Genomic DNA, 27,312 nt, shown 5'->3' on the forward strand with positions numbered 1-27,312 from the left:
GGCAATGGGCACCTCTCCTGGGGGTTTGATTCATTCTCTTGACTGCAATTTAAAGCACACACATGTTTTATAAACACCATCCAAAACTGGGGTGTGTGCCAGGAGTTTGTACAATCTCAGCATCCAAAAGGCTGCTGCTGTTTCCTTTGAGCTCCCATCAGTTCCTGCATCCTGTGTCAAAAAGTGTTTCTAACATCGAGGCTGCTAAGAGAGCACTGGCTCTGCTTCAGTGGGCTTCACTGTCCTGGAGATTCCAGAACCACTGAGGAAATGCAGGGATGACAGGGGAGTTGCAGAACCTCCACAGCCAGTGGCCATGTCTACAACAGTAATTAAAATCAACCATACCAAATGGATTGAAGCATTCCGAGTACTCACGGGGCAGACAGAACATCCTGCATGCCAGTAAGGCTGGAAATTCCCAGGGATCTCCTTCTCTTTGTCCTCCACACAGATGGGATTTTGGAACATTTCCCAGTTTGAGGGAAAGTGGGATGGTGAAGGAGAAGGGCTAAGGGCTTATCTCAAAACTACTTCTAGAAAGAACCGTTAATCAACGTGAGGGAATGAGGAGAGAGAAGAGGAAAAGGAAGCAAAATTTCACATTTAAAAATATTTACAATAAATCTTTTGACAATAACATTGATTTTCACTTCTCTAATTAGCAGGCAAATGTTTTATGTGCTTTACTGCCATCTCTCACCTGTAAAAGGTCATCATACAGCCTGTGATAGTCATGTTCATGGGCACCTGGGCGGACATTCGGCCGATCACGAACATCTTCTCCCCAGTGTCTGGGTGAAAGGCTGAATCATAGATGTATTTTGCTCTCCACAGCTCATCTTCTGTCAAGCCAGGTGCCACGATACCTTGTCTTGGGACAGGTTAAGAGATAAGACAACAGCAAGAAGCACAACTGTTATAAAATGCTGCAAACGCCCGTGAGAAATGTGGCATCAGAGGATTTGGGGATGTTCACCCTAAGTTAATGGAGACTCTCAGCTTGTAGAGATTCTTCAGCTTTTAAATGGATTGGTGAAATAAAAAGAATTAAAACTCCCAGCAGTGGTTATGTTGGCTGAGTCTATTTACTCAAAGCTGCACTAGGCTTTAGTGCTAAAATGTGGAGACAAAATCTCTGAGGTAATTAGTGTGAAACTATGAAAATTGAGAGTATTTAAGAAACCAACTGCTCCAAATGCTACATGTAAGAGGAAGTTTTAAGCTTTGCTGTCATATTAACTATTTTCAGAATCAGACTCTTCTGTATTTCAGAACCCTTAAGAAGGGCATAACTTCACCATCCATTAGCAAATTTGATTAAAAGCCCTGAAGTGGGAATAAGAAGTGTTGCAATGAATACAGTGTTTTAAGTATTTCCTTTTAGATATATCACCATGTACTTATCATTGACTTGGACTTTTTGGGGCCAGTGGTAGAAGTAGTCAATGCCATACCTGTAATCATGCACAATCTTTCTTGCATTTTCCAGTTTGGCATCAGATAACAAAATATTCCTGGGGTCTGTTACAGTGAAGAAGTGATTGGCTCGTCCAACAAAAGTGCTTTGATCCCATCGGGGCTCCTTGATATTAATATTTAATGGGATATCTGGTGCCATCTTCAAAAGCTCTGCCAAGAAAACATCAACATTTGCACTTCAAAATTCCACTCAGTTCCTAATGTATCTAGAACCTGCAAGATGAAAAGTGGCCACATTTAGAGTAAAAATCCCAGAGAACAAACAGCAAAGAATTTGCAGAACAGGGGTTTAAAGGGGTAAGTCTGCAGAAATGCTTCTGTGTCCAGTGCCCAAAAATGTTTCCACATTATTTATTACATTTGTACAAATGCCCGAGGATGAGGCAGATGCAAAGGAAGCATAAAAGTTTATTAATAAATAGATACCAAACAACAATATATTAATCAGAAAGTGCTTTACTTCAGCGATGAATTACTGTTTGTTGAAAATAAGGTATTGAAGGGAATGAGAAATCAACTATTTCAAGAGATGCCTGTGCTATTTCAAGAGATGCCTGTGCTATTTCAAGAGATGAAGTATTTAATTAAATCCAGTTAACTTCTCTGGCGTAGCAAAACAACCCAAAAATTAGGAACACAAACCCACCAATTTATTTTAATAAATGTTGTTTCTCTAAATCCATGTTTTGACAAAACAGAGATTATGTAATGCAACAATTGCTACATTATGAACACATGACCAGATCTCCTAATGATACTTCAAAGATGGATAAAGAACTACAGCGAAGGACACTGAAGAGTTTTGCATTTATGGGGCATAAAGCTCAGAAAAGTAAAAATTACTTCAGGATGATTAAGTTTACTTCAACATCTAATGAAAAAAGGACAGTCCCTCCATAGCACAAATATATGGATTTTAACTATCTTATAAGAAATTTCTGCAGCATATTCAACGACCAGTGGAAAAAAATATCCTCCTTCAAATAATGCTTGTTTCAAATGGCAGAAAGAAATTGGATCTATAAAAACCCATTTTTATATATTTATAAATAAAGATCCAATTTTAGATGATCTTTAAGGCCCCTCCCAACCCAAATAATTCTGTGCTTCTATGATACCAGAATGCTAATAGATCTGGTACAGTAGGGGAAAATATTTTCCCCTTTTGCCCCTCACATTTCCCTCACTGTTAAGTTCATTATTGTGCAGCACTGTTCATTAGCAGGATTATTTTCATGTGTACATCTCTCAACCAGGCACGATGCAGGATGAACACAGATCATGGAAATGAAAAAAGACTCAGGACAGATTTGGAGAACAGATTTCTCATGCACAGCATCTCAACAGGAGATGCTCCTTAAGTTTCTTTTCCTTTTCTTACTACTTTGCCATTAAAAACACCCTCCCGTGAACAGTGCTGTGTTGTGAATTAATAGTCCATCTTCTGGTCTAAAATGGGAACTGCTGGTTTTGCAAAGCCCTATGAAAGCAAGTGCACTCATTTATTTAAACCCTCTTTTCCACCAAAATAAAGATAAAAATCAGTACATTAGGGCTGGTAACTTGTTCTGTGACTGCTTCCCTTACTTGCAGGAAAGTTCAAGTGTAAATGATTTTCTAATTAAATTATCAGTTTCATTAAGAAAGATTAAAGCTGCTTTAGGATAGCTTATAATAATCTGGTTAAAGCTGTCTAATGCATGCTGAATAAAGCAGTGCATCCATGGAAGCTTTTTTCTTTCTTTTCATTCTGGATAATTCTTTATTTTTATCCTGATTAGAATATACATGACTGGGTTCTCTGGGAATTCCCTTTATTTACTTCTGATACCTCTGTTCACAAACCCATATCCCTCAGTAATAAGAAATCCAAACATTAAGGATCTGCCTTCACTGCAGATGGTTCAGTTCATGCCAGTTCAATTCATCCATCCTGAAACAATTCAGGATTGTTTCAGACTGAAGCAATCATTAAAGGTGAATGTACAGAACACAGGAGATTAAACACGTTCACATCCTGTCTTTATCCCCTCCCCTGCTCTGATGTTCCTTGACCCAGGTGAGCTGATGGAATTTACTACCTTGGCAGGAAACTAATGCAGCAAAAAGATGGTACTGGAGGGAAATGAAGCCCTGCAGCTGCACAGCTGGGGTGACCTGCTGGAGAGCAGCTCTGGAGTCCTGCTGGACAATGAGCTCTCCATGACCAGCAGAGTGTCCTGGTGACCAAGAATGCCAACAGGACCCTGGGAAGAGCATTTTCAGCAGGTCAGGGAGTGATCCTGCCTCTCTGCTCAACCCTTTGAGGCACCTCTGGGGTGCTGTATCCAGCTCTGGATCCTCAGGACAAGGAGACCTGGAGCTCCTGGGGCCAGCAGAGACTGCGGAGCTGAGGAAGGGCCTGGAGCTCCTCCATGCCCAGGAAAGGCTGAGGGAGCTGGGGCTGCCCAGCCTGGAGAGGAGCCCTCAGCCCTGGGTGTCCCTGGCTGTCCCTGGGTGTCCCTGGGTGCAGGGAGGTCAGAGCAGGGCCAGGCTCTGCCCTGGGACCTGGCAGTGGCACCAGAGGAACGGGCAGGGACTGAGCCAGGAATTGCCCCTGCACAGGAGGCACAACTCTGCCCTGGGCAGTGCCTGAGCCCTGGAATTTTCCCAGATGTTTCCATGCCTTTCCTCCTGCTGTTTCCCATCCTAGCCAGACTCAGCTACCAGAGACAGGTCAGCACAGGTTTGGTCTCTCTTTCTCCTCGTAAATCCACAAAACAGGCTTAGTGCTGCTGCAGCAGCAAAAAGCAACCTAGCAGGAAAATGGAAAACATCCATTAATTCAGTTGCTACAACAAAAAGTCATGCCTGAAATGTCTGTGACTGTTTAGAAAGATGGGAACAGAGAACATGGACTTCACTATTACTAATCTTAATAAAGGACATTCAATCCTGCATAGGATGGGGGGAGGGGGTGGGACAGCTGCCCACCCTGCAAAAGGGTTAAATCTCCTGAAAAAGGGGTTTAAATTTTAGGTGACAGCTATTTAAGTACACAAACAGATTTTCTTCTCTCAGTGATGTGGCTGATTTGCCTGTTTAGCAGATAAGTAGGAACAAAGCTGTTCTAAAGAACTTAAAATAAACCAGACAGACCACCACAGAGAAAGAGCAGATGTCACACACACAAGGGAGTGTAAAAAAAAACAGAGTCGAGAATAATATGGAGATAGGTAGAACTTGCAGTGAAGTAAAAAAGGTGGCTGAGTTTGCCAGTCATGGGACTCTGAATCACAGACCTGTTACAACAGTGCCTAAGAGAACCAGGGAATTTCTGTCTTGAAAACTTAGAAGTTTTCCAGCAAAATATTTTTACAACAAAAGCCTCTTTTCTTGTTTTAAAGAGACTGCATGATGCTACTCATGACTCATCAGGCCCCTTAGTAAATGCTGAAAAGGGAAATAAATCCCATAAAGCAAACACCTAAGCTCATAAAGTGCTGATATACTTCAAAGGGATCCCTTTATAAAACAAAATGTCCAACTATAAAGTAAAAGTGGCAACTGCACAAAGAAGATTTCATCAATATATTGTCTAACAGCCATAGTCATCATCATAAATTAGATGGATTTTTTTAAGTTTCATTTTTTTATTTAAACTGTAAGAAAGAGGGGCAACACCCTCAATTTAAGTTGCTGCAACACTATTTTTACCTACCTGTCACCTTAATTTTCAGATACAATTTCAGAGGGGAGCTGCTGTTTGCATAACCCATTCAAATACTTAATAATAAAAGCACTGTAATAAAACTACTTAAGATTTAATTATTATTTTAACTACAATGCTTTGTCAAGGGTGGAACTCCACTACTTTCAGTGATCTAATTTTCCATCTGTACTAAGTGTGCCCAAGATTTAAGTTCTCATTACCCCTAATCAAATTGGGTACAGGAAAAATAAAGGACATTAGGATTAAATAAAATTTAAATAAATCAAGCTGAACCTTGAGATAAACAAAGTTTGCAAGGGAACTGGAAAGTAAAAGCACAATAAAGACAAAGATAAAACTGTTTGCTTTGTTACAATCAACCAATGAAGGCAAACTACCTAACCATTAATTAATTAATTAAGGTGCCCATATATGTAAACACCTGAATTTATTGTTCCCACTTGCTGCTATGCAGAAAATACCAACTAATCCTGAAATGGGATAAAATTTTAATCAACAGCACCTTTACTTTTAATGTGGAAGCAGCAAAATTGCCCAGGCAATTGCTCTTCTCCACACACAAAGCCACGAACAGAGGATTTGGGAAACAAAGTGAATTTTACAAACACATCAGTTGTTGTAATAATCCGTACTGAAATGTCACTTTGAGGTTATGTTCACACAGGAGGATCAGCAGTACCGGAAAGGATAAAGAATGACATCGTAAAGCAGTCAAACAATTAACAACTCTCATGGAAAACACCCAGAAAGGGAGAAAATCATTCATATTTTCACTATTTCACATAACAGAACAATTAGGAAGGTATTTAATAGAACCACTTGTACCTGGAAACCCTGCAGCTGTTTTCCCCAGCAAATTAAATCAGCACTGAAGGCTGGACTATGCTCTCTGGCACATTCATATCACTAAACCCTTTCAGTTTCCAAACTGCCCGTGGAGAAGAGCAGCTAAATCCTGCTTCGTGCTGCGGGATTGTCTGGCTGAGCATCAGCTGTGCTGGGCAAACCCTGGCCCCCTGAACAATACCAGGGCTGGCATTCCCATGACCAGGGACATTTTTTGGCACTCTTTGTCTCCCCAGCACTCACACAGAGGTTTGATTATCCCTGTGTGGCTCCTCCTGTGTACCACGTTTTCAGAGTCATAACTGATGGTGAGTTCATACAGTTTTTCCTCAACACATGGCTGTGTTTTTCCTCCAGTGAGGAAAAGCTGAGAGAATTGGGAATGTTCAGCCTTATTGTGGCCTTCCATTGCCTGAAGGGAGCTCACAGGAAAGATGAAGAGAGACTTTTTACAAGGGCCTGGAGCAACAGGACAAGGGGGAATGGCTTCAAACTGAAATAGAGTAGGGTTAGTTTGGATATCAGGAAAACATCCTTCCCTGTGAGGCACCCAGGGCGCCCAGAGAAGCTGTGGCTACTCCCTGGAAGTGTCCAAGGCCAGGTTAGACAGGGCCTGGTTTAGTGGAAGATGTCCCTGCCCATGGCAAATTTCTCTGATCAGATGGAATCATCTGCCAGTTCATGCACTAAAGTTTAATACTAATATTAACTGGGGGGAATAAAGGGCTTCAGAATAAGTGAGAGTGGCTTGCATTAACATAAAAATTACATACAAAATCTGCACAAAGTCTGATCAGCAGTTTTGGTACAAAGGCTACATTTAGATTTTCCACAGAACCAGCAACAGCAGAAGACTTTAAACCTTGTTTAAAGGTTAACAGTAGCAGTTGCAACAATTATACAAAATGCAGATTCAGGAGTTGTCAGGAGTTCAACTCTCTGCTGCTCCTTTACAAAGTTCATCTTTTAAACATCACATTTGAAGGTCATGCAACCACTTTTCAAACCAAAGCAACAGTGAGAAGAATAGCAATGAGTATTTATTTCACTCAATTTTGAACAACCCAGATATTTGATCACTTATTTTAAACTATGTTACATGACTGAATAATCCAGATGGGTAAATGATCTGGGAAATTCTGGGCAACTTAAACTCATGCAGCAGTGCACAAATGATGAAATGAAGCTTTGCCACCTTCCTTGGAACAACTGATATTTTCTTATGTTACTGACACCTTGTATTTTAACCCAAGCCTTGAAAAACTCCACTCCAAAATTAAGATTTTTCATCAGTTTCTTTACAGTATCAGCTAAAACTGGGACTAGAGTGACAGAAAAGGAAATTTCATGATGATGCAAGTGTGAACTCAGGGAGAAGTCTAAAGAGAATTCCACATCCAAAAGCAGAGCAGATATAAATGTGATAATGCTCACTGTGACATTTCATTTCTTGGTGCCCAACTCCCAACCTGCAACCTCCTGTTACAAAGCATGGGATGAGCTGGGTAAATCCAGCTTAAAACAGAATTCCAACCAGCCTGCACAAATGCTGAAAGGTGTCACTTTTGTGGTGTCCTTTACCAGGACTTAGACCCATAAGTTCTGGTGAGGTAAAGGTGCTCAGGTCAGATAAAGATTCACAAAATCTTCTAGAGGCAACTAAGAATTCTTTTTTTAAAGATCAAGAGTGAGGCTGAAAACCCAGTAAAAATAGAAGATAACAGCAGAACCTCTCTCTTCACAGAATCCTTTAGGATTCTTTTGAATAAGAATAGTTCAAAAGTTAGAGCCAGGTGCTGCTGATACTTCATGTGCACTGGGAGAGACAAAAATAAGATTTGACACACTTAGGCCCCTACATCTCCATTCTTTAAAGCAGTCCCTTAACAACCTGATGTCCAGCTGTCAGTGCCTTGTCCTGGGAAATGAGATGCAGCCTGGAAAATCTTGAGGCTGAGAAAAGTACCTGCTGCCAGAAAATGGGGAGAAGAGCTTCTCTTCTTCCTTCTCTTTGTAAATCCAAGTGCCCACAGCTGCTTGTTTTTGCAGAGCTGAAAACAATGCCACTTTGATAGAGAAAGACTCCAGAGTCCTGCTAGGTCTCTTTATTCCTCAAGTAACACATTGTTCCTTTTTTGGGGCTCTTTGAACAAACTCAAGATTTTTCTTTTCCAGTGCCCAATTTTCCACAATGCCCACCCAAAAGGTTGCTGTGTTGGCTTAGGAGAAAACACAGGAAATAAACCTCCCTCTGATTAGGAAAAAATGACCTGTTCTACTTTAAAACTACAAAACACTGGCAAAGCAACAGCAGAAAGGCAAATCCATGTTTTAATTGCTCTGGCAAAGAAAGGAACACAAGGCCCTCTCCAGGGATGTCAGTCATGGCAGCTAATTAGTTCAAATGGGATGAACAAATAGATTTTCTGGGGAAAAAAGCACTTTTGTGTGGTGGCAAAAGAGCACATGTGAGACTTATCAGGGTCTGTAAGCAGTGGTGTTCCTCTATTTGCAGTACATTTGCTGCCACAGTTTGAAATAAGCAGCACAGCTGATGACTGGGAGTCTGATGCAATGTACTTACACCAAATGTTAAAGCCACTTGCCAAGTTTTTCTTTCTCAAAGCACCTTCCACCAGTAAAATGCCTACTTAAATCACCAGGGGGAAAAAAAAAAAATCTTTGTCTGTGCTATGATTTTTCCTACTGCAATCCTAAATGGAATGCTGGAGAAGACAAAGAATGGCAACACTACAAGATGCTTGTTTTTTTTTTTTTTTTTTGCTTATAAATGTACATCCCACTTGTAGCCTAGCAACAAAAGCAGCAGCGATGAGCTTGCTGCTGGGGCTCTCTCCTCAAAACAGGAGCCATCTTTGGTGTGTAACTTGACCAGAGATTTCATCATTCTGCATTAAAGACAGATCCAGATGTTAGAGGTCCCTGCAGCCAGCTCAGCTCTGACAGCTTTGCTTTGCCACCTCCCCTCCCACTGCACGAGGCATGTCCAGAGACACCGCACGTGTCCACCTCATCTCCACATTCAGGAAAATAAACCTCCTTTGCTAACCAAGGTTAGTGCAACCTCTAATTTCAGTCCTGATTGCTGCAAGCTTGTTTCTGCTCCTTGTGTTTTAACCCCCACCAATAAACTGCAGTAGCTTTGGCTCTACCCCAGGTGTGTTCACGGCTCTCTTCTGTACTTTTTCACTGTTTCATATATCTTCTTCCATCCAGGTGATATTTTAATTGCACATTGGGACAAAACCAATCTTCACCCCACCCACCAGTATAATAACAATAGATTATTTATGATTCAATAAATTAAAAAAAAATCATTAATACTCATATTTAAAATTCTGTCTCTGACTATCACGTGTCTGACCTTGGAGTTATTTGGCGTGTTCCTCCCCTGGAAATGATGATCCTGCAGCAGGGAGGCTCGTCTCTTGCAGGCCTGGAGTCTGTGCCGCTGTCACGCAATCCCTGTGACACAGACAGCGCTGCTCAGGGGACAGCGAGTGGTCAGGGGCAGGTTTTGGGAGCGGCTGGGGAAGCAGGGAGCTGTTACTTGTGCAGGGAGGAGGGGGCTGTGACAGCCCCACACTGCCAGCGTCCAGCTTCCACAGGGACAGGGTGGCACATGGGGCTGGGACTCTGGGGAGGTGACAGGGGTGACACACAGGGCTAGACCCCTATGGAGGAGATGGGCTGACACATGGGGCTGCACCCCAGGGGAGGGGACAGGGCGACAAAACAGGTCAGGGGCTCTGCGGGGGAGCGGAGGTGACACGCAGGGCTGGTCCCCTGTGGCAGATGGATCCCTGTGGAGGGGCTGGAGGAGGAAGATGAGGCTGGGTCCCTGTGGAAGGGCTGGAGGAGGAAGATGAGGCTGGGTCCCTGTGGAGGGGCTGAAGGAGGAAGATGAGGCTGGGTCCCTGTGGAAGGGCTGGAGGAGGAAGATGAGGCTGGGTCCCTGTGGAAGGGCTGGAGGAGGAAGATGAGGCTGGGTCCCTGTGGAGGGGCTGGAGGAGGAAGATGAGGCTGGGTCCCTGTGGAGGGGCTGGAGGAGGCAGACGGGGCTGCACCCCTGAGAAGGGAGGAGAGCTCACAAACAGATCAGGGCCTCTGCAGGGGTAACAGAGATGACAAACGGGGCTGGGCTTCTGCAGAGGGGCCGAGGCCACACGGCGGGGCTGCTCCCCGGTGAAGGGAACACAGCAACACCGGGGGGGGGGCTGGGTCCCCGTGGAGGGGACTGAGGTGGCAGATGGAGCTGGGTCCCTGCCCGGTCAGCACAGTACAGCACTTGGGAGTGCCACCGGCTCCTCCGCCCGTCCCCGGCCGCAGCCCATCCCCGCGGGGGCTGCCCGGCCCCGGTACTCACCCGGCCGCCGGCCCCGCGCCGCGCTGGCCCCGCTGCCCGGAAGAGCCTGGCTCGGCTCGGCTCGGCGCGGCGGGCGAGGGGCCGGGAGCCGGCGGGGCCGCCCCGCTCCGCCTCGCTCCGCCCCGGCGGGGCCGGGCCGGGCAGGGCCGTGCGGGCAGCGCCCGGGGCCGCCCGCGCCTCCCTCAGCCCGCTGGCCTGAGGGCCCGGCTCGGCTCGGGCTGCCTCGCGTTTCTCGCACAGTCACTGCTGTTAATTATTTCATGGAATATTCTCTGCTGGGGGGGGGGGGGGGGGATCCGCTGGGATCGTCAGGGTCCCACTGCTGGCCCCCCACACAGGCCGAAGAATCCCACCCTGTGCCGAGAGCGTTTGCCAAACAAACGCTCCTTGTGAGCTCTCTTGGGCTTCCCTGTGGAGCCCTTTAAAGAGTGAAGAACCTTTTCCTGATTTTCTCCCCCGACACAGCTCCAGCGATTCTCTCGAGTGCTATCACTGGTCACAGAGGGCAGAGATCGGTGCTGCCCCTCCTGAGGAAGCTGCAGCCCACAAAATCACAGAATCACGGACTATTCTGAGTTTAGGGGAACCCCGAGGATCATCGAGTCCAACCCCTAAGTACGACCCCGAATGGCCCATACAGGGAGCGTGGTGAGGTCTGCCGTCAATCTCCTCCACGCTGCTTGGGGTTGTTGTTTCAGGGTTATTACCAGAAACTCAAGCCACACTAACACCCCCAAACCTGGCGATGAGGGACAATAAATTGCCATGTGTGAGGACAGCACCGTCAGCTCAGGAGGCTGCTCTGAAGGTCGCTCAAGTACGAGGCTTGTCACAGCGCTCGCACCTGAGGGAGGAGATAAAAAGTGCATTAGCAGCCAGATAAGGAGGATCCGCATGTCACTGTCACCCTCTGCTCACACACATCCCTTCCTCAGCCGGGCTCCCAGCCCGGAACCCTGGTGTGTGGTGTGGGCACTGGGAAGGCAGCAGTTCTCAGGGCAGGATGTGTCTTCATCTCTATTTCAGCAATTCAAAGCTGCTGACACCCAGAAATGATGCTCTGGATACAGCTGTGGAGAAGGAAATCGACACAGGGACAAATGGTGGCTTCCTCACTGTCATTTTCCTTCTTTCTGTTATTCTCAGAGTGGCTGGGCTGCTGCGACAGTAGGAACACTTCGGAATTTCAAACGTTCTGCTTTGTTTTTTTACTTCCCCCGAGGTTCCCATCAGCCCTGTGCAACCCGCTCGGTCGTGCCCGGCGTCCGCTAATTCCAGGTGTCCCGGCAGGTGACACTGTCCCCGGGGCGGGCGCAGGGGGAGCACCGTGATGGGAATCTTTGGGATCGGCGGGGCCACAACCCGGGGCGGTACCGGCCGGGGGCCGGGCCGGGCTGAGCCGACCCGACCGGTGCGGACCGGACCGGACCAAGACCAGGTCCGACCCGTGCCGTGCCCGAGCCCAGCCCAGCCGAACCCAATCCCATCCCATCCCATCCCATCCCATCCCATCCCATCCCATCCCATCCCATCCCATCCCATCCCATCCCATCCCATCCCATCCCATCCCTGGTGCTGATTCCCCTGGGAGCAGGGGGACACGCGTGCAGACCCCGCGGTGCTGCAGCCCCTTACAGCCCGCAAACTGAGCTCGTTCAGCTCTTTTGTGGATCAGAATAACACAGAGACAGATGGCAAATGCCATCTATAGGCCAGCCCAGCTCCTCTGTTGAAATTCCCATTGTAAGATCACTGCTCTGTCCACAGGTCTCATCCCTGGAGGAGTGGCAGCTGTGCAAGCAGAGCAATCCTACTCTTCAGCTCTTTGGATACAGGGCTGACTTTCCTCTCTCTGCTCATTGTAGGATACTGAGTAGGAATTTTATATTAAAAAGCCATGACTCTACCCAGATATCAAGTGTTTGTGGAGTTGCACTTACTGATTAAATCTTTGCTGTTAATACTCGACTTCTATGAAATATTTTATATATATATATATATACATTTCATAAAATAGAATTGTGTAGGCTGGAGTTTGCTTTCAGTTTTTAACTGAAAGCCAACTCATTTAATGATTTTTAATAAAAAATTAAGAGTCGACTTTCATTCTGACACAGCCACATTCAATCTCAGATGTCTCCTGTTCTACTTCCCCTGTGGCTCCCCAACTTAAATCTTAGAGATATAAATATGTCAATTGCAGCTGCAAGTATACCAAGTGAGAGTCCATCATTAAAGAATAAAAACTGTCATTGATATCCTTGCACTGCACAATAAAATTTGTGCACAGTTTATATATTTCCCTGCTAATATATAATTCTTTTTAATCTTGTCAGTCAGATCCCAGTCTCCATGACCACTGACAGATCCAACACTGATACATCTGTGGTGGTATCTGGCCATAACACTTGTTGCTAAAAAACATGGCAACGACTGAGCAGGAAAAACACCTTGTTCAGGAAATGGAAACAGCTGGATGTTGTGCAGAGAAATAAATTAGTTGTTGTTGGGTAAAACTGGGGTTGTTTTGTATGGTTTGCATTCTGAGGACTGATGTGTTCTGCCTGTAATTTCCTTGTATGCTAAAAATAACAACTTGTTAATCTGATTTAAAACAACATGTGGACTTTTCTTCACATCACAATTGAAATTCTGCTTGCGGAGTATTTAATGTGGATGTATGAATACCTAAATTCTTTCTCTGAGTCACTACATGCAAAGCTGCTTGAGTTAACAGTTTGCTCAGTGCTCAGTGCAGATGGTTTTGAGCAGCTACATAACTTCTTTTTCACTGGACGAGTCATTTCTCCCATTGCTGAGTAACCAATCTGATATTTTGCCATGAATCCTGAGAAGGCTTGAGATGGCTCTGAGGCATCACCACCAGTTACTCATGAGCTACAAACTGAAAGGCAAATGGGTGAATATGTGTAGTCACAAAGAACATCTGCCCTCTGACTCTATGTCTTTTTTCATCTGCGCTAATTTTCACACTAAAATGTTTTTGTCTCTATTAAAAATGTGTGTCTGGATTAATCAAATAAACCCCACCCCAGCTCCTTTTGAAGCATTCCTTGCATTTCCTTATTTCCTAAGGGATATATTAATAAATCCTGCAAACTCCCATGTACATTTGTTGAACTAGGGATGAATTTGACCATCTGCATGTTTCCACCTGGAAGAATTCCCAGACTATTACAGGGCAAATTCTTCCCCACACTGACCAGAAAAGGAGGATTTCTGTTCCTCCACAATTACTGCCTCATCTAAGAAATAAGCTTTATTGTATTTGCTTTCCTGTATTCCTAAGTGAGCACTGTTGTATTTTATGTTTTTCTCCATTTCAGATTAGCCCTGAGAATCAAATGAGCAAATGAAGAGGTGCTGCACATGCTTTTATGAACAGAAATGTCCAGTAAGTGGCACTGCAGGACCAGGAATTTCAAACCCTGGGTTGAAAACAGTGCAGTCAGAGTGAAAGGAAACGTGCTAGATGTCAAGACTTTTCTGCTCCATGAAAAAAAGTAGCTGTAGAGCAGTGGGGAATGATGTGATGATGTTCCCAAAGGCACATGCAAGGATCTGGGGTGTTTTCAGTGACTGGCTCTGGAATATGATGTCAGGAGCTGGCCTTGGCACCAAGCTGGCTGTTATCAGGGGTTTGCCAGAAGAAACCAGCAACATTTCCAAGAATGATTTGTTAGCACTTGATGGGAGGTGCCTGTGAAGGTTCTGTGCTGGGTTTTGCTATCGGGAGCAGAATGCTGGGCAAGGTGAACCACGTATATCCAGCATTTCCTGTGGTTTCCTGACGTAATATACATTAATTTTATGTGGAAGATCCAAACTTCAGACTGGGACATTGGTACACTCTGAGGGAGTTCAAGGATTGTTTTTGTAAATGAGCCAGCGATTTCTGTGAGTCTGTGTCAGTACCTCAAAAACCACCACTCTGTTTTCCCAGTCTCAGCTGATAAGGAATAAACTATTAGCTTGGGAAATTGGATCAAACAGGCAAGTAACACAACAATTTTTGGCAATATAAATTGTAATGAATCTCTTATATAAGCTGATAGAGTGTTACTTACAAAATCACTTAAATGCTTTGGCTCCATCTGCAATATTTGAACTCAGTTCTAGGTTACTCATGCTCTACTGTGCCAAGCTAAATTAATGCATACTCAATTTTCCTCGTTCTCTAGATGCACAGTTATATTGGATAAGAATGGAAGGGAATGAAGATGAAAAGCCAATCTGCATTTAGAAGGGACATAAAGCTGTGTTTAAAGGGATAAAGCAGCCTTTCAAGGGGATTAGGAAAGGCTATGATGTGGCTATTTTATAAATGTCTCATGTGGGATCATTGCTGCCATGAAAGATCCATGCCAGCTCTCACAGCTCCTTCAAACAGACCTGACAATTTTTTTTCATCAGCATCTAGGGACCAGATATTGATTAATCCTTTTACTTTCACCTCCTGAGCCTTTCCCGTGGCTTTATAAAATAGTTAAAAATATGAGAATGAGGTGTGTCAGCACAACAATGACAAAATCTGTCATATATGACAAAAAAAGACACCAGAGGACAACTGGGCACATCACAACACTCAGCAGCACAACCAGCATGGAAAAACCCTTGACACTGTGCCACAACCTGCTAGATACACCTGAAAGCAGACAGAAGTGCCTAGAGAGCAGTCAGAGATTTGTAGCAGCAGGAAATTCCTGGAAAGGTATGGAAAATGTCTAGAAAAACATGGGCAAGTCCTAGAAAATTACAGGGAACTCATGGAAAAATTACGGGAAATCCTTAGAAAGGAAAATCGAATTCTTAGAGAGCTGTGGGAGAACCCCAGGAAAGCAAAATGTGAGTTTTGAAAAAATTGCCTACAAATTCCCAGGAAGCTGGAGGGAATTTTCTTTGAGGTGAGGAGGAACTGCAATAAGGCAGTGGAGAAATCCTAGGAGGAAATGCACAGCTCTTAGAAAGCTGTGGGAAATTTCTGAAGAGCAGAAGGGAAATTTTGGAAAGCAGAAGGGAATTCCCATAAATAGTACACAATTACTGGAAAGCACCAGGGAACTTTCTACTGACATGGAAGACATCCCTACTTTTAGCCTCTCCTCAATGGAGAGGGCTGGTTTGATGGACTGAGAAGAGACTCTGGATGCCTGGAGCTGAGCCCTGATGAGCTTTGTGGGAAGGGAGCAGGAAGAAATGTCTGCCTTGGAAGGCCCCTGACCTTGGGACAGATATTGACAAGTGGATAATGAACCTCAGGGAACATTTCCAGCCTGGGAAAGTACAGCCTGTTAGAGAGTGTCCCAGCAACAGGGCGGGGAAAAGCCAAGGACATCAAAGCAGAATGCAAAGAGGGAGAAGTTACTCATGTCAGGAGGAAGAAAGAGTTCTGCCTGATGTGGTGGGCCAGGCAGAGAGGCTGGGACAGGATAACAGATCCAGCTGAACAAGGGTGAGAGTGGATTTGGGATAACATCATAGTTTGGGGCAGTTGGATCACAGGGTTTTTCAAAGGTGTGCATGAAAGTTACATCAGGAGGAGTGAAGCAGCCCAAGGCTTAGACCTTGGTACAGATTCTTGTTTGGAATATTGTTCCAGTGTTTTATTGAACTTGGTGGGACGTTTCTGACTTCTGTCAAGCCCAGACTATGTGATTTGACTTTGACAAGGAGCCTTGGAGAAGAGTTTAATCCCAGAACCTGAAGGTGGAACTGCAACATTGCAACAACAGTGTGGGGAGCTGCAGATAATGCTGTCAACAGCAGAGCTGCACGACTGGCACATTTGGAGTGGTCTGGTCCTTGCTGGACTGATCCTGTCTCCTGTAGCTGGACCTGCTGTGCTCCATGGACACCATGGGGCTGCTCCCCTTGCAGAGAGCCCTGGCTGGGCTCCTGTGGCTCCCTGTGGTGCTGCTGCCAGTCTTCACTAGGAGTGAGAAGTGATGTTTCTGCTTATTTGGTAAGTATTAGTTTAGTCAACTTTAATTCAAGGATTTGTAGCCTGCCAGTGGTAGGGCTGTGGAGCCTGACCACACTGGATGTGTAATAATGTGGATTTAATAACCAAATGTAGGGCAAACTATTGTCTACTTGCTGTGGGTACCAAGCACACACTTCTTCATCTTATGTCCTGCACCAGAAAACCAACAAAACTGCAGTTAAACAGTTCTGTTAAACATTTCTTCTCCATCCATCAGTCAGGGGCTGGGCTGGAATATGGGTAAGGATCTATTTGATGTTGGCATGCAGCTCAGGAGTAAATCTGTAAGAGCAGCTTAGGAGGGAGAGTGCCACCTACCAAGCCATCTGCTGAGAAAATTGTATTATCTGCAGTCTTATCCACTGCTGCTAGAAATCACTGTCACACTCATTGGTGAAGAGTTTTGCTGCTAATATATCTATTTGTATTCTTTTTCTCCATCCCCTCAGAGTTAATTATTCCTCAGATTAATTTCATTCTAATGAATCATTCGATATCGCTGGCTTTATTTCATCTCTGAGATGTTAATTAATATGTCAAAGCCATCTTTAACATGAAAAGTGCTGTCATTTTATCCATGACTTTTCTTTTGATTCACATATTCAGGTTTTGTTGTTTTTTTTTTTTTTCTGAGGACCTAAAATGTCCAGTGTGGAGTGAAAGAATTAAAGCTGTACAGTATAAAAATATGCATATACAAATAAAGCTTAAATTGGGAGGCAATGGCCCACTCTGAATTTTTGTGCTGACTTACTACTTTATGAGCCATTTCATAGAGTAGGCCCTTAGCAATCAGCTAAGGTTTTTATATACATGGATTAGAATATAAAATTCAGGGGTACATCCAGTCTCCACACTTGTCAGTGAAATGATCAGAAATGTTGAGGTATTCCACATCTGTTGGTGTAGATTAGGTTTTAAGGAAAGAGTCTTGTTAGTTTGCTGTGGATTTCCTGGCACTGTTCTACTGTGCCGCAGGGATGAGGCAGTCAGAGGATGCATTTTCCTTTCCTTAGAGCTCTCCTCTCAGCTATAATTTATTCTTATCATCCTCTGCAGTTTGGCTCTCTACCCACTCTGGAGGGAAGTGTTGGCAGGGCAGTAATCCCTCTCCTGCCCCGTATCTCTGGCAGATGGAAATCCCAGAAAGAAAAGGGGGGGATTTTTAGGTTTCTCTGCTTGAGTGATTTCCAGAGTGATTTAAGATCCAGTAAATGGCCTTTGGATTGGCAGAGCAGGTTGAGCTGCAAGAGGAGGTCACTCCAAGTATTCCTTGTGGGAAAATTTTCTTTCTCTGATCATGTGGGAGTGAGTGGGTGGAACTGGAAAAACCCCATAAAAAGTCACTGCATGAGCTCTGCAGATTAAATAACACAGTTATTGGCAGCATCACATTGAGTTTAAATTACCCACAGCTCCTGGGGCTGGGGACTGTGCAGGTGACAGCTTCTGCTTGGATCCCTGGCAGCAGGTTTAGTACTTCTCTTTCTTTCCTGTCTTCCTCACCTCTCCAAAAAGAGCCATTTTGTTGTAAAATCTGGGGGGATTCCAGCTGAAACCTGCTCCAGGGACATGAGAGAGGGTGCACTGGGGAGGGAGGGAGGGAAAGGGGAGCAGAGCTTCAAGATGCTCTGAGAAGGAGGGGGCTGGGAGGGGAAGATGGAACAACCAGAGGATGGTTTTCAGCACTCCTAAAGCCTGTGGGTGACACGCGGCTGCCTTTTGGGAGGCGGCTGCCTGATCTCCTGCAGAGCAGAAATCCTTTCCGCAGGTTCCATCCGCTGTGGCCCAGGGCTGGAGTTGGGCTCTCCTGGATGGGAGTGAGGCTGTGCTGATGCATCAGTGCCTGAGAGGGGAGATGCCAGGGGAGCAGCAGTGCCTGGTCCTGCCTTCTGAGCACCCTGCAGCCAGTGCATGAGCTCCAGATCCCGGGGAGCAGTACCACTGCACAGCAAATCCTTGCAATTTATACCCTCCTGCACTACCCTCTCTGTCCAGCCTGAATGAGCCCCCTCAAATGACTCATTTAAATTCAGACTTTCATACATGATGCTTCTCTCTGGACTTTTTTGATTTTCCTTTTCCCTGCCAGTGTTCAAATTTCCTCACATGCTTCGCCAGTGACCTGATACCAAGGGATGCTCCGTGGCTGCCATTGGAAAAATAGTTCACAAGTCAACATGTGCTGATGTGCTTTTTGAGCACTGATGTGCTTTTTGAGATCAGCCCTGCTGAATCTGCCAGGCACTGAGGGCCAGCTGCAGTGACTATAATCTACAGTCAAAAAACAGTGCTCACGCTCAAATACTGAATATTTAGGCCTGAATATTTATTGTCTGCCTTTGGGGACTAGAAATCATTTCTCTCACTGATCCGTTCTCCCTGCTGATGGATCTTTATCATTCAAGAGTGAGACTTGAGATCCTTGGAGATGTTAGCAGTGTTGTTTGTTTTTTTTTTTCTGCTGCCACACTTTGCTCTGTGATTTTGTAGTCACTACTGTGTTTTTCCTCATGGAATGCACAACATTATATCAATTTAAGCAATGTGCTTCACTGATCTTTAAAAGACTTCAGAGCTGTTTCATTTCCAGGAGCCCTTGACTTTTTCAAGAAGGTTACAATGAGGCTAAATTTATCTCAGCTTATTAGTATAACCAGTTATTTACAAATCTGACAGCTCTTTTAGACATTATTTCTGAGAATATGTCTCAGCTGATTTCATGTTTAGTAAATCCCATGCTTGCAGACATAAAAAGTCCTCCCGAGGGTGATGTGAGTACAATTTGTATCCACATACTACAATATATTTTGTAAATTCAGCTAAGCTTTCTCCAGGTCTAGCGTGTGCACTATTTTGGTTAAAGAATGTTCATCTCTGAATGCATCTCTGGGCTTTGTTCAGCTTGGACTTGGTCTTCCAGTAGCTAATTTCTGCTTGAATTAAGATGATTTGGATCAACGTGCTACTCAGTATTTGTATTTTTAAGTCTTCATATGGACTAAGTAGGGCCTTCTGCAATCATCATCTCCTGGGAGGAGCAGCTGGGAATAGAGGCACAAAATCTTTCTTTTGCTGGCCATTGCTTTGATTCCAGCAGCAGTTGGTAGTGATTGAAAAACATTACATAAAGTTAAGCAGCTGTTTTATGTGGGTACCCAGGGAGAATTTAACAAGCTCTGTGCTTTTTTCTGAATCTCCAGGAAACACCTGCACCATCATCCTGTGGCTGACAGTTTCAGACAAGCCCAGAGCTGGACCAGAGCTGATTCTGCTCACATTGGCTGGGAACAGCTTGGTCAGAGAGCAGCAAAAGGAAAAATGACCCAACACTCATGTAACTGTCTCCCAGAGTTGTGGCAATCTGCTGCCTAATCCAAGCATTAAATTTACTTAAATAATAATATGGATTTAGTGGATTTTGCTTTTGTTCCTCATCTGGGTATGACTGGTGAGTCATGAAAGTTTTAAAAGCTCATAAATTAGCAGAAGTGACAAATGAGTACAGCAGGGTGCCCTGGATGAACTTCTGGTGTTTGAAACTGCTGAAGGGGCTTTGCAGTCAGGGCTGAGCCAGACCTCACATTCATCCCTGGACTGGTCACACAAACTTAGGGGAGAGACAGGAGAGAGGCTCTGGCTTCGGAAACTGATGCTTGAATTGCCAAAAAGTAAGGGCTGTGAGAGTCTTACAAGCTGCTGCAAGTAGTGATCCAAAAGGTTTTCTTTAATGTCAGATTCAAGTGAAACCCTCACTCATATCAGCAGCATTAGGTTCTTCCAATGCTGAACCCAGCCTCTCCCCCAGGAAAGGCCACTCCCTGGTAAAAAGGAACTGAAAAGAAGAGTTCACTGGATGAGCTTTTATGCAGATGCTTAGAGCAGACTTTTCTCTCCTCAGCAATGTGTACCTCAGTATTTCTCTCCAATATGCCTCAAAAACTTTGCTTTTTGGGCGACTGCAAATTGTGATTTGTCCTGGAATAATCCAGGATAGCTGTGGTTGAAAGTCATTTTAGGAGAGCCTCTAGAAGTTATTGCAAATAAAATCAAGTGCGCTCAGTGGCTTCTTCTGCAAGCAATGTTCCCCTCAGCCCAGGGTTTCTATGGAAAAACAGGAACATGGTACCTTTGCAGCAAATACTTATCATGCACTAAACCTCACCTGTGTGGAGCTTTAAGAACAGGAGACAATAGAAAAACGATCTTGAAAATAGAAAAAGAAAACTCACAGTGGGTTTCATTAGACATCTCGATTACCAAGCAGCACAGGATTCATTTTCTTGTCTATTTTCACCCTCCTCTGGGGATGAATGATGATTAAAGGACAGGATAATAAGCAGGGGAGGGCGGGATGAGAACTTGGTTAGAAGCAGTTAAAATTTATAAAAAAAGAAAGGGAAAGGAAAACAAGTGTTTCAGTTAACTAGTCAAGGTTAGCTTAGCATTGCTTTAAGTGACATTATGAGAAATAGATGGCTCAAAAGCAACTTCACATGTGCTGGGTCCCACAGAATTTACGTTGAAAACTTAAGAGTATTTGTTCTTCTAGTAGGTTTTTAAATCTCCTTGTGATGTCTTTTATATTTATTTTCTGATTTTTTGGGGGGTAAGATTCCTGTGCAAAGGCTGCAAATCAGCATGTTCCTCTTTCCCTGCCTGTCGCAGCTAAGGTAAGCAAGAAAAGACCCTTTGGTAGAAAGAATGATTTGAGTAACAGCCGCTCCGGTTTTGGTGCTCACTACCCAACGGGGCGGGGGAGTTTGCCAAGAGGTTTTAGAGGGAGCTGCGGGTCTGCTCGGACGGGCTTTCCCTGCCCTCGGGGGTGCCCCGCTCGGGGCTCCGGCGGCTCCGCAGTGTTTGTCCCTCCCCGTGCCCTCTCTGGAGCCCGCACGATCCAGCGGGGACGCGGAGCCTGTCCGTGGCTTTTCCCCGCTCCCTGCCCGCAGGGTGACGATGCCGGCCGCGGTGTCAGCCGCGAAGCCGGGCTGGGAGCGGGGTGGGACGCTGCCCCCCGTCCGTGCCCACCCCCGGCGGGGCCGCGGCCGCCCAGGAGAGGGAGCCCGGCGGCCGCGGCTGCGCCGGGAGCCGGGGGCTGCGCCAGGCAGGGGGCGGCGCACGGAGCGCTGCCCCGGCCGAGCCCCCAGCCCCGGCCGCTGCCCCGCCGTGCCGGGAGCGGCTCCCGAGCGTGCTCCGGGCCATCACCGCTGTCCCGCGTGGCGGTGCCTCGCCCCGCGGCCCCTCCCGAGCATCGCCCGTCGCGGAGGCGCGGGGCCGGTACTCACTGTCCGCAGCAGCGCACCGAGCGCGGCTCGCAGCGCCCCGCGCGTCCCGCAGCTCGGGCAAAGTAATCCCGGCCGCGCTAAACTCCACGAGAGCCGCTCCCGGAGCCCCGCTCTGCCTCTCGCCCCGGCTGCCCGGGACATTATTCCCCAGGAAGGCAGGAAAAGCTGCCCAGAAGAAGCGGCGATCGACCGAAGATGTTAGAGGAGGCGAAGGGGGGTGGCTTTTTGCCCGCTGCGTGCCTCCATGCCTGTCATTCCCTTGTCTTTATCCTTTAGGAAGGAGTCGCCAGGCAGACAGAGCGTTCCTGGAGGGGCGATGCTGCCGAGCCCTGCCCCGGGCAGAAGGAAGCCGGGAGATGCGCGGCCCGGGGCGGGCAGCGGGAGAGTGTGACGAGCTGCCTCCGCCTGCGCCTTTCCGAGAGGGAAAAAGCATGGTAAGAGCTGGACCCGATCCCTGGAGCGCAGCCCCGCTGAGCAGGAGGTGGGATTATTCCGGAGTAGTTATGGAGAGCTATAACTTGTCAACGGAGTGTTAAAGCGACTTGTTCCTGCTGGAAGAGGAACCCACTGCGGGCATCGCCGGTGTGGTGGCCGAGGGAAGGTCACTCGGGTCCTTCTCCTCTCGCCTTTTTCTTCATCCGGCAAACGACCGAGGGAAAAACTGGTAATCGGCTCTTGCCAGTGTTGGGAATACCGTGCCTTTTGCCTGGGATGATTTGCCCCGATGTGCCGCCTCTGCGGGATGTACAAAGTGCGACTGGGACTGATCCGGCCAAGAAAGTTTGCAGAGTGATCAGCGGGGGCCGTGGGATGGAGGGAGCTGGGCACACACCAGCAGGGTCCGTCACGCACGGTCCGACGGCACAGACCTGCTGCTCCCTTGAAAACTAGCTCCTGGTGGTCCACTCTTACTTCTCCCCTGCCAATTTGCACTTTCAGGGAAAAAAGCCCACATACACAATGCAAAGCAGTGTTCCTGTGTTGGTTTTGTATATAAGATTTGCTATGCAATTCCAAAACTAAAACAGGAGGAGAGACGGCCCTGCGTCCCAGAGCAAACAGGGAATCAGAGGTGAAAGGTAGGAGCCAGCATTTCTTGTTTAAGTCAAACTAAATAACCTGAGCTACTTCTTACTGAAAACCTTTAAAACACACCTACCGTATGTTTATTTATTTTGTCTTGGAAATGTAAAACAGTTTGAAACAAAGTGGAGATTTGCTTTCCGATACTGCCAAGAAACAGAGAGAGAACTGGTGCATTTTGTAACAGGAATGTACCGAGGAGGAAGGATGGAGTGTTTCATTAGTGAGACATTTTGGGAACTAGAGAAAAGGCATCTTGTCTGATACGCTTCAGTAAATATGAAGGGCTGGTGCAGCGGACACTGGAAACACTCGATCAATAGTCTATTTAAGTGGGAATAGATGCAAGCATGGAAAAGTGATTGCTTTGCTGTGTGTGGGGTGTGCTTGCAGAGGACGGCAGCAGAACATTTACAGGTGAGCTGTCTGAGTTAGGCTACTCTGTGCCAGGGTTGTGCAGCGTGTTTCTGAAGGGATTGCTAAAAACCCCTGTTTGTAGGGTGGACTGTGTTTGTGCATTTTCAGATCCTGCTCACAGAGCTTTCAGGATGTTGTTCAGGATGATTCAAAGAGGGTGAGGTCAGTCTGGGGGCGAAGGGACTGTAGGAAAAGACCTTTGCTCGGTTTGGTGATGAGTAATTAGTGGCCGTCTGATCTCTCTGATCTCTGCAAGGAGAGGAGTTGATGTCGTCATGAAAATCATGATATGATTTTCCCTCAGGAGAAACAATGACTTGGAACGAGACCACTATGGACGGGGAAGGGTTGCTGGTGGAAAGGGACTCCTCTTCCTTTCGGATCCTCACGGGCTGCTTCCTCTCGCTCCTGATCCTCTCCACGCTGCTGGGAAACACGCTGGTCTGCGCAGCTGTCATTCGGTTTCGCCACCTCAGGTCCAAGGTGACCAACTTCTTTGTCATCTCCTTGGCCGTGTCAGATCTCTTAGTGGCAGTTTTGGTCATGCCTTGGAAAGCTGTGGCTGAGATCGCCGGTTTCTGGCCTTTTGGTTCATTTTGCAACATCTGGGTGGCCTTTGATATTATGTGCTCAACAGCCTCCATCTTAAACCTCTGTGTCATTAGCGTGGACAGATACTGGGCCATCTCCAGCCCATTTAGGTACGAGAGGAAAATGACCCCCAAGGCAGCCTTCATCATGATCAGCGTGGCGTGGACTTTGTCCGTGTTGATCTCCTTCATCCCAGTGCAGCTGAACTGGCACAAGGCTACAACCACGAGCTTTTTGGACTTCAATGCCACCTTAGAAGGTGTAAGCATGGACAACTGTGATTCTAGCCTAAACAGGATGTATGCCATCTCCTCTTCTCTAATTAGCTTCTACATCCCCGTGGCCATCATGATAGTGACCTACACCAGGATATACCGGATTGCTCAGAAGCAAATCCGGCGCATCTCGGCTCTGGAGAGAGCAGCAGTGCATGCCAAGAACTGCCATAACCCGGGTGGCAACAGGAGCAGCATGGACTGCCAGCAGCCAGAGAGCAACTTCAAAATGTCCTTCAAGAGGGAAACAAAGGTGTTAAAGACCCTCTCGGTGATCATGGGGGTGTTTGTGTGCTGCTGGTTGCCATTTTTTGTGTTGAACTGCATGATTCCCTTCTGCGAGCCCACCCAGCCGTCCAAGGGAGCAGAGGCTTTCTGCATTAATTCCACCACCTTTGATGTTTTTATATGGTTTGGATGGGCCAATTCTTCCCTCAACCCCATCATTTATGCCTTCAACGCTGATTTCCGCAAGGCATTCTCCACCTTGCTGGGCTGCTACAGGCTCTGCCCCTTGTCTGGCAATGCCATCGAGACTGTCAGCATTAACAACAACGGGGCTGTGGTTTTTTCCAGCCAACATGAGCCCAAAGGGTCCAGCCCCAAAGAGTCTAATCTGGTTTATCTGATTCCACACTCCATTATCTGCCCGGAAGAAGAACCTCTAAAAAAGGAAGACGAGGAGGGTGAACTGTCAAAGACCTTGGAGAAAATGTCTCCAGCACTGTCGGGTATCTTGGATTATGAAGCTGATGTTTCTTTGGAAAAGATCAATCCCATTACACAGAATGGGCAGCATAAAACCTGAACAGTAAGGTTTAGTCAGCAAGACCTAATGGTGTATATTGTAATAATCTTTTTGGGGAAAAAAAAGATATACAAGATCTTTTTGGTAAGAACCTAAGCTCTAAGGGAGAAAAATGCACATTTACACCAAGCCCAGAATTAATTTTCCTGGTATTCAGAGCAAATTTAACATTTCAAACATTTAAATAAACAGAAAAAGATACTGGAAATTGGTTATAAAAAAGGATGTTAAACTGTACTGTTCACACTGAGGAAAAAATCTACAAATTTAGATACAGTGCAGTTACAAAGCAAATGTTGCTTCTTCTCTGTACAGAGAAACCAATTTCTAGCTAAAAGTGAGGCAAAAGATAAGTGTTGAGTATTTAAAGATTAATGTTTACTAGAAGTTAAAAGATTGCTTTGTCTTGTGATAGTGGGTGTTAACAGGTCCTAATTAATGACTGAGGGATTGTAAAGGTAGGTAGATGCCTTCTTAAAATTATTTCTGACAAATAATTGAGCCTTATAACGAGAATGGTTATTTTTAAAGCTTTGGGAGGTAATATGTTGATACTGGTTTTATTTATTTCATGTTTTAAATTGATATTTTTCATATGTTATAAACAGATCTAGCTTTATTTATGTTATTTAAGATGTTTAAATAATGGGATATTTTTGGAGTGTCATAACTGCATTTTGACCAGTCAACCAGTCAGCACTTTATTACAGGCTCTGATAGTCTGGAGAGCTGGTGAGGGGAACGGAGGAATGTTAAGGAGCTCAGCAAGAAATGAAGGAATCAAGAGAACTGATGTTGTGTGGAGTTGGTTTGCTTGTGGGCTTTTTTTTATTTTTAAGTGGGGTTTCTTTCAAAAGATAGGACCAGAGTTGACTGAGTTGCGAATTCTCTTCCCTTACAGAAATAAAAGAAATTGCTGCTATTTATTTTTAAAAAGTTTCATGTTACAGAGACTTTGCTAGAATGTCAAGTTTGTGGATCTGTAAATACCTTAAATATGACTACAACCTTAAGAAGAATCCAATTTGGGAAGGAAAGCTTCTTAGATAACAATTCTTAGTAGATAGTGTTTTGTATTTATGTAAGATAAACAGCTTTCTCAGACTTTTCTTATTTCAAGTCTTGGATATCTTTTCTGAACAAACACACTGGGTTATAATGGTAGGAAGGATGCCAAAACCTTGTTATCCTGCAGGACCACCTGGACCCTGCTGTCTGTCTGCTCCTCTGTCACAGTCAGATTTAAAACCTGAGGTCCCTGGTGCTTTTCCCCGGGAGCTGGGAGGATATTTAGTTTAGTGATTGCCATGTCAATACTCCAATCGATAAGGAATAGTGGCCTCATTACCATTTTGGATTAAAACATTTCTAAATACGGGTGGAACTGCAGCCTCCATCTCGAAATCCTCCTGTGAACTCCAAAGAAGTTGCCAATGTTTAATTAAATAATCCTGCTACTTTTCCACTGTCCTTTCCTGCTGCTTTCCCTCTGTAATGCCAAAAGCAATCAGTGAGCATTAGCAACAGGAACATTGGGTGTTAATATTCAGCAGCATTCAAAGGAGCCCATTTCTTTTCTAAATGGGATAAAATACCCTTTGGAGCAAATTTTTCATAACATATATCAAAACAAATGTGTTGTCAGAAAAAGAGAACTGAGAGGGAAAAAAAAAAATTAAGTCTAACAAACTATATACATCCTGCATCAGGTCTGTGTATTTATGTATTGTGAATGTTTTCATAATTTTATTGCCTGTATGCTGCTTTCATACATATAATAAAATTATTTTGTGAACAGAAGGCCAAATAAAGCAATCTACATTGCATTTGTTAAATACATGCTGGGTTTTGGCAGTTGCATTGATTGTGTTAAAGGGAAGGATGGTTCCTTTATTTTCCCGTTTGCCCTTATTTGGGATCACACCCATGAGGCAGACGGGAATTTCTGTTAAAAGCAGAGGAAAACCTCCTTACTAGAGACCATTGAGCCCTTGCTCTAAACTAGGATTTGAAAGCAGTAAAATCAGTTTGGAAAAAGCCACTCTCTGCTTTAAATGTGTAAAGCTCGACCTACTGTTGACTTTAATTTAAAAGATTATTTTTGACCTTGGTGTAACGGCATAGTGAATTTGGTTTATAACATGTTTTTATTGTTATTCTTCAATTTCTTTTTTCTTTTTTTCCCTCCCAAGCTGTGGAGTCCTTCTCAAAGCCTGATACAGCCCCACTGCTGGTGTGGTTTTGGAGCAAAATGAGCCATTTCGGCAGTGAGGTGATGATGGGTGCAGCTGAGGATCCCTCTGCTCCTGCCAGCCCTTTGCTTTTGCCTCTGTCAGCACATTCATTTTGAAATGAAGAAACAAATCTACATGGTCACTTCTGCCTCGAGCAGCACCAGCACGACCAGTCCAGCAGCTGGGAC

At 45.4% G+C, this 27,312-nt stretch overlaps 2 protein-coding genes across 4 annotated transcripts in view; one reads left to right on the forward strand and one right to left on the reverse strand.

Moving 5' to 3' along the window:
* SFXN1 (sideroflexin 1) overlaps window positions 1-10,521 on the reverse strand; it is a 21,947-nt gene extending 11,426 nt beyond the window's left edge. For 2 of the 3 annotated variants that reach the window (XM_053956712.1, XM_053956714.1), the window contains exons 1-4: window positions 10,428-10,521; window positions 9,426-9,526; window positions 1,458-1,632; window positions 704-874 (exon numbers count right to left, since the gene is read on the reverse strand). In XM_053956712.1, coding sequence (XP_053812687.1) covers window positions 704-874; window positions 1,458-1,621 — 335 coding nt within the window. In that variant the 5' untranslated portion in view covers window positions 1,622-1,632; window positions 9,426-9,526; window positions 10,428-10,521. Of the gene's footprint in view, window positions 1-703; window positions 875-1,457; window positions 1,633-9,425; window positions 9,527-10,152; window positions 10,355-10,427 lie in introns of those variants that run through there. The other variant, XM_053956713.1, reaches the window with a different exon arrangement.
* A 12,181-nt stretch (window positions 10,522-22,702) lies between these two features.
* DRD1 (dopamine receptor D1) lies at window positions 22,703-26,729 on the forward strand. The gene is made up of 2 exons (XM_053956711.1): window positions 22,703-22,795; window positions 23,521-26,729. Exon 2 carries the CDS (start codon window positions 23,529-23,531, stop codon window positions 24,888-24,890), a length of 1,362 nt encoding a protein of 453 aa, XP_053812686.1. The 5' UTR covers window positions 22,703-22,795; window positions 23,521-23,528; the 3' UTR covers window positions 24,891-26,729.
* Window positions 26,730-27,312: the final 583 nt, after the last annotated feature.

This window comes from Vidua chalybeata, chromosome 15 (assembly GCF_026979565.1).
Source record: "Vidua chalybeata isolate OUT-0048 chromosome 15, bVidCha1 merged haplotype, whole genome shotgun sequence".
In the NCBI taxonomy this organism is placed as follows: domain Eukaryota; kingdom Metazoa; phylum Chordata; class Aves; order Passeriformes; family Viduidae; genus Vidua; species Vidua chalybeata.

What these genes read in the sequence shown, in the direction of transcription:
- DRD1 (XM_053956711.1), top strand. Translation starts at nt 23,529, where the DNA reads ATGACTTGGAACGAGACCACTATGGACGGGGAAGGGTTGCTGGTGGAA.